This window comes from Sphaeroforma arctica (assembly GCF_001186125.1).
Source record: "Sphaeroforma arctica JP610 unplaced genomic scaffold supercont1.142, whole genome shotgun sequence".
In the NCBI taxonomy this organism is placed as follows: Eukaryota; class Ichthyosporea; order Ichthyophonida; genus Sphaeroforma; species Sphaeroforma arctica.
The window spans coordinates 1-7183 of record NW_014040416.1 but is presented as its reverse complement, the minus strand read 5'-3'; the positions used below and the strand labels follow the sequence as shown (position 1 = coordinate 7183).

Genomic DNA, 7183 nt, shown 5'->3' with positions numbered 1-7183 from the left:
ACACACACACACACACACACACACACACACATATATATATATATATATATACATATATATATATATATATATATATATATATATCACAGCTTGTGTATATAACGGTCTCAGTGCAATGCTTATTCTAATTGCCCTCGATATTTACACCATCATTTTGGACACGTGTACACATTGGCGCGCTTGCAAGCATGCATTATTAATACTTCGCATAGGGTGCTCAAGCGTTTGCGTCGACTTAACCACTCCGATCCTCGCCTATCAGGTTTACATCAAACATCGAGAAAGCCCGTCTATCGAAGCGGATGTGTCTCGGCTGAAGAATGCGCTGAGGCTATGTGGCGCAACTTGTATGTCGTCGCATACGGACAGTGACCACGACGATCTGAGTGAGCGGACCGACTGCAGATTGTAAGCGAGTGTTTGTTTGGGTTCGTATGAGAGGTACCTATGCTTATTACCCCACCACCCCCCAGTTTCAAGTATGAATGCGGTCAATGTGCATGCGGGTGTCTATCACAGCATGTTATCATCGCGATATGTCTAATATGCTCAACTTTGCTTCACTATGGAATTCGTCCATTACCTGTATCCATCATCAAAAAGGGTGGGTACGGATTTTAGGAGCTGGAATCGAAAATTGTGGCGACTCTGTGAAAAGAAACGGGGTTGGCCCACAAGGAGGAAACAGCTGAATATGAACAAGACCATCCGCTCTGCTGATGAGTTGTGGTATGCAGCGGTGCTCAAGCGATTTCGTCTTCTGGAGTGTGTTGGTGTCCGTAGTCTGCATAGGCGTACTATAGACCTACCGACATCTCGTTCTTACATATGTAGACGTGAATGTTTGTATCATGCTGTCTAAATTGCTGGCAGATAAAGTTTGTGTTTGCACCCACTCGTCCCACTGGCGATATGCGGTTAGGCTTAGAACGATCGGGAAGTGCAAGTACGAGCGATTATTTGTGTTATTAATCATCCGCTGTGTCTCTGCAACTTCTTTGCAGAAACATACCCCCACGTGTGCACATATGTATCTATAACTTGAATCTCTGAGCCTGCATGCGGCCGTCTGGGTCGGGCATGTATCGGTACCATGTGTAGTGTATGGTGTAGGTACGGAGGATCTAACCTCTCTTTTGAAAGTGCGAGCAATATCTCATATCGACGTCAATTTCAAGGAATAGTGTCATATTGATAGTCTGCGATTGGCTCTGCCCACAATCTATATGTTTATTTTACTAAGGTGGAAATTACCACAATCGCGGACGATGAGGTAAATGTAGTCCTTGATCCCTCAAATATTTGGATCTTATCTGCTCCTACCCACTCGTAGGCATGAGGTCATTTTCTGAACAATGCGACACTACTTTGGAGCATACTGCAGTGAACTCTCAGTGTATCGGGATCAACTTCTATTAACAATCAGTGCGTGGTTGGTCAATCGCAGGTCCTTCCGCGCCCAACGGCTGGCCCTCATCAACCGCTTCAAGACCAGAGCACATAGGCGGAATCAGAAGCGCAAGTTCCTGGACGTGGACGTATACTCGGTGTCTTCTACCATCATCGTCATGGTGCTGTGCTACTTTGTGCAGACCCGATACTACGCCAACAGTGTTTGAGACGCGAGTGGACTACGAATAAAGCGGCATATTCTCTGCAGATGCTGGGGTACATTGCCTCGTATTATTTTCTATGATGCGTACCAAACTTGGTCGAATCACCGGCACAGTGCCCGGAGTAGAAGGTGAGTCGCATGCCCCAGCACGAGGAGTAGAGCACTACTCGGCGTGGGTCTATGGAAGTTAAAATATCCAAAAGATGGCTGCAGGAGACAAGTGCGAAACCATGGCGCAACCGAGGTCATAGACTATACTGACATATACACCACATGTATAGTACAGTACATCACAAGCCATGTACTAGCTGTAGTGTCATATCGTGGGTCAGCTCCCACCGATACCTATCCTAATATTTCATCGCTGCGGCTTCAATCATCTGGCGCATGTTCTTTTTCTGATCGAGCGAAGCGCTGCTATAGTAGGTTAGGCCCTGACTACCAGTATGGATATAGTATGCGGCACAGAGCACGCGTAGATCGATCATTACACCTGTCAACATCCTCAGGTTAGAGTACCGATTGAGAACGCTGAAGGTGTAAGGGCAACCACTGCTGGTGTATCTGGGGCCACGATGTAGCGAGAGGCAGGTGCTCGAGAATTGTATACGTCGATGCAGTGATTTACAATGAAGTACAATATTGTAGCAATATCAAAGACGGGATAGTTATGGATTGTAGTACAATATTGTAGCGATATCAAAGACGGGATAGTTATGGATTGTAGTACAATATTGTAGCGATATCAAAGACGGGATAGTTATGGATTGTAGTACAATATTGTAGCGATATCAAAGACGGGATAGTTATGGATTGTAGTGACCTTTCTAGATCGATTTTTTTTTGGCACATGACATCCGAATGTAGCACAGGCTTCCATACGGATGCTCAGTCGGAAGTGGTCGCTGGTAAAACTTGATTGGTCGCAAGTGTGCTCGATACAGCCAGGATACTTGATGTGTATAAGAACGTCACGTATGTGCACGTAGTGAGTGACCACCACAAGCAGGTGTATTCATGCTACGGTAGGTCGGCACAGATCATAAAGAGAGTTTAGACTATGGATAGACCGAGTTTAACTTAATAGTCCCATTATACTTTTTTATTACGGTTCATATCAGCTTGGATATTTCTCAGGGTGCATTCTCTTGAGTGCAATGCTATTATTTTTCAGTCTCTATGACTTTCGGCTAATCCCACCGCTATTTATCGAGTCTATACTTTTTACGTCGAACGCTGCCACTGATTGGGTTGAACAGGACCCGACGCTGACACAGCGCTCGACCGAAAGCCTCACCTTCCCGTTTATCACTGGCCTATTTTTGCTCGCCTCAGAACGGGCTCTATATTCAATTTTAATTCTTCATACAGTGTGTAGAGTACCACACCGCAATGCACACATCTGTGTGGTTTGGGGTAGTAGTGCTTCACAAGCGCTTGAGTTGGCGCTTTGATTTCTTGCTGCCTATCTGGACGGTTGTCAGCTGCTTCTTCAGCTTGTCGGGCGACGGTGCCATCAACGGCTCCTGCTCTTGTCGCCCACACAACGGTGCAGCACCCAGGTACCGAACTTTGCGGCTGGCGATTGAACTTTCCTTCTGGCTAGGCAGTACGTACCCAGAGTCATTGAGGCTCAGACTGCTAGAGTCCATGAATCCGCTCATGCCCAGCGCAGAATCGGCTGTGGATGCATGGTACGAGCGGCTGTGCGCCTCCGTGTCTAACCGACTGGTGTTACCGTGTCCGCTGCTGTTATACAAAGCACTGACACTGCCGTTGTCTATACTTGAATCGTTCCAGCGGCTACTGTTGATACCCGATGCGCTGGTGCTACGATTGCGCATATGGGAAGTATTGATGCGGCTATAGTTCGTGCTCGAGGCGTTGATGCTTCGGTTGTTGGCGTTCGCGTTAAACGGAGTGCGCTCGGCACGGTCAGCTGCAAACAAGCTTGCTGCGATAGACAGACCAGCGACGTTCGCATTGGCATTCACGCGGTAAGGTGCAGTAGCATCTCTGGGCATACTGTGCGAGATCATGCCGTTGGTCAGCTCCCCCAGAGGCTTCCCTCTGCGTGTCTGCTGCGTTGGCGAGACATGTATAGTGGCAGGTAGGATTGACGTATTGTTGATGTTTAGGGTTGTATCATCAGAGGTGGAGGTGTTGTTCCCGGTGCCCGGTAGATGGCTTCTGTTGGAAGAACTAGGACCACTCACCAAACCCGCGCTCACCAAATCCGCTGGGGTGATGAGATTTTCTCGCTCCTGCACGACCGAACGGGGGCTGAGCTGTGCAAACTTCTCCTGTAACTTGGCCCATGAATTGCCCTGGTTTATGCTTACATTGGCGCTGTGTTCGTAGTTGTTCCAGTGGGGTGTGTACTGACGGGTCGACATATCCTGCTCCTGTTTGTACCGTTTCAGATTCTCTTCTTTGGCCTTCAGTCTTTTCTCGTAGTTGCGCACGGTGTTGTACACATCTTGCAGACAGGAATGGCGCGAGAAGTCCAGGGCACGATCTCTGGCCAATCCATTGAGGTGCGGACGCCACAGGAGATTGCTGCCGCTGATTTGACGCCATGACTTGCACACTCGGGAAGAACTGTGGGGGTAGAGAATGCACATGTATACGAGGAATAAGGATTTAGCATTTCATTGTATATAACGTCATTTAAAGAGTGCACGTATAGTATACGAGAATAGTGAATTGGGCTTAATACACACTATTATTTGCGTGTAGATTTTACTAACGTCATGCGTGACAGAAGTAACCACCAGGCTTTGATTGATTCCTGCACTACAACCAATTTTAAAGCGCTGTTCGCGGCGCTGACACAAAATTACGATACGCCTTAAAATTGAAGTATTTAGTTGCCTAGGCATATACAGGATACGGTAATATACGCTGCCCTCACGTCTACCGACCAGACATTACTATATGCACGCACAATAATTGCTACGGACGGATCGCAATCTCCACCAATTATACAGACAGTCGGGTCGCATCAAAAGAAGTAGTGAGCACATGAGAATTTCGCACTCAAAAAGGAAGTATGATACCTACCTGGCAAGATCCTCAGGCGCCAAGTAGCTCATGATCTTATAAGAAAGTTCTTTCGGTAATGCGTTCATCGCAAAAGTTTCTCCCTTGCAATTCATAGTCTCCTCCGAATCCTCACTCGGTTTGTCGCTGATGGCGTGTGATGCAGTCTTAGTGCAAGCAAGCACCCCACTTCCATTCAACAGAGTAGCATCTATACTGATATCCAAGCTGGAAGATAAGTCTGTATCGCGTCTGGTATTTGATGCGGTGTTCGGTGATTCTGAAGCCCGAATCTGAGAGAAACAAAGAAATGATGAATGGATTTGAGTGAAAACTCCGAGGAAAACCGTCGATCGAAATACTATAAGTTCACAGCATTTACGCTGGTATTCTCTTTTCGTGCAAAGCTTTCAAGTTATAAGATATACAAACAGACAGGAAGAATTCTTGCCAGTGTATATATAATCGATGCATAATATGTTTACACCCAAAGTGATTTCTGTAGTTTATGTATCCAGAAATAAGGTTTCGGTGTTCCCAAAGTACACGTCAAACAATTTATACGAGTGTAGATTCTTGGAGCATGCGTTCACTCTCAAATCGATCGTTCTTGAGCTCAAAAGCCGTTACAATGTTGGTCTATATCGATTCATCACACCACATACAAAATTTTGAGGTGTCAGTGAATGATGATAAATAAGATCACCCATACCTGTAATGTTCCGCACTTCTTCATGGTATTAATTATCGCAAGCGATATTCTCTTATATCCTAGTATCACAGTCGCATTAGCTACCAGCTCTTGACGCAGTAGCTTAAGCAAAAATGTTTCTCCAAGAATATTCTAAAGATTCCCGGCTAACTATATCGTATGCGTGTGTTTTACATGCCTCGTCGAATTCGGAGTGCTTTTGGCTATTTTAACCTATTTATTGTTGTGTACTACAACTTAGTGCTCGAAATTAACGACAGATAGGTATAGTCAGAGCAGAGAGTGAGTGCGAGGTAACTTAAGCTAATTGACCATCCTTTACTTCTCATACAACGATGTAAACAAATGGGATGTGCATGTGAATAGTAGTACATACAGCCATATATTACATCTAATATCGTACACACGGCTATATATAATATGTAGTTTTATATTAATATATCGAGGTGTGGACGGTTTGACTTCAATTCATAAACCCCCTCTGAAAAGACCGCTAAATATGTTCAGTTGATCAGAAAAAAAAGGTACATTAGAAACGGTTTCTCAGTAAAATACTAAAACAGGGAACCCCGCCATCCCCTGACACCCCCCCCCGGTACAACGTATAACGATCAGCCAATAACGACGTGTCGGAAATATCTTGTTGTTATTCTAAAGAAAAGAGATCAGTAGTCAAATAATATACTTGTTCGATTCGAATATACGACATTCGAAAAGTGAAAATGTCGTTTACTATACCTAATTCGTCGGTTACCAGTGTAAGTTTTGAAACGATTATCTCCATCAAAACGAACCGCCTATATTCGCCAAAGGGCGGCACTGCGGCAGTTTGGTCAACCTGTGTCTGCCGGTTGTGAAAAAACGGTGACTCATTCAGTAAAGCACTGAAAATATGTTTGAGGGAGCTAAAAATAAATGGGTGCCTGGCGGCTGGCTGGCTGCAGCCTGGCTCCTGGGTCATGGGCTCAAGGCTGCCTCTCATTTCGTTACTCGTTCAAACGTTAATCATGTACACTGTAGTGTCAGAGTCAGACTGTCAGTGTGCACTTTTATATATATAAATTTTAACAATCGAATGACATTTTATCCATTTGACGTTAAAATCATAACTGAACATAGCCTTCTAATCATACATTTTTAACACCGATGAAGGCTATTTATGTTGGTGTTTTTAAAAAATATGAAAGTTTTTAGTTTTTAGTTTTTTTTAGTTCAATAGAATAAATAAAAAAAACGAAACGAAAACAAAACGTTATAGACTGATATTATTTTAAAATTATTACTGCACACATGTGCGCCGACAGGAGGTCGACCGTTCCAGGCCCTCGGCGAAGGCGAGGGGACTCGCGTGACGCGTGACGCGTCTGACGACTGACAGTCTAACGCCTGACGGTCTGTGACTGTGAGTCGCCGACTGCTGACAGCGCTGATGAGTCGATGAGTTCAAAGTTAAACTTTGCCCGCGTGAATTTCTATTTTTATAGCCGCCTAAAGTACAGAGCATGGCAGCCTGCCATGAGGCCGTTGTGCCAGTCGGTTTGTGAATTGTGCAGTTAATTTGCATGCACGTCACACAAGGCCTAATTAGCCGGAAGCACCTTTAAAAGAGATCCGTGATCTTCAGGCTCTTCTGCAAATGACAGATGAGAATACCTGTTCTCTACTAGAATATAAACACCTAACAAACTTCCGCGAGGTAAACATTCGTATTATACAACGTGTTAGCGCTCATGATACGTGTTTATAAGCTTCAAACCACGTAGATTTGAATGCCACACACACACACATACAAACATACACACACACACACACAC

General features: G+C 44.9%; 2 protein-coding genes across 2 annotated transcripts in view; one reads left to right on the top strand and one right to left on the bottom strand.

The window, feature by feature from the left end:
- The window catches only part of SARC_02960 (hypothetical protein), a gene marked incomplete at both ends in the record, with an annotated part of 8960 nt that extends 7341 nt beyond the window's left edge, over positions 1-1619 (top strand). The window contains 3 exons of the mRNA XM_014303246.1: positions 263-408; positions 604-729; positions 1448-1619. Of these exons, the coding sequence (XP_014158721.1) occupies positions 263-408; positions 604-729; positions 1448-1619 (444 nt within the window). The remainder of the gene's footprint in view (positions 1-262; positions 409-603; positions 730-1447) is intronic.
- Positions 1620-2837: 1218 nt separating this feature from the next.
- On the bottom strand, positions 2838-4950 carry SARC_02959 (hypothetical protein; the record flags this gene model as incomplete). The annotated part of the gene is made up of 2 exons (XM_014303245.1): positions 2838-4216; positions 4679-4950. Coding segments are annotated over 2 exons (1446 nt in total), but the record flags the coding sequence as incomplete, so codon positions are not given.
- Positions 4951-7183: the final 2233 nt, after the last annotated feature.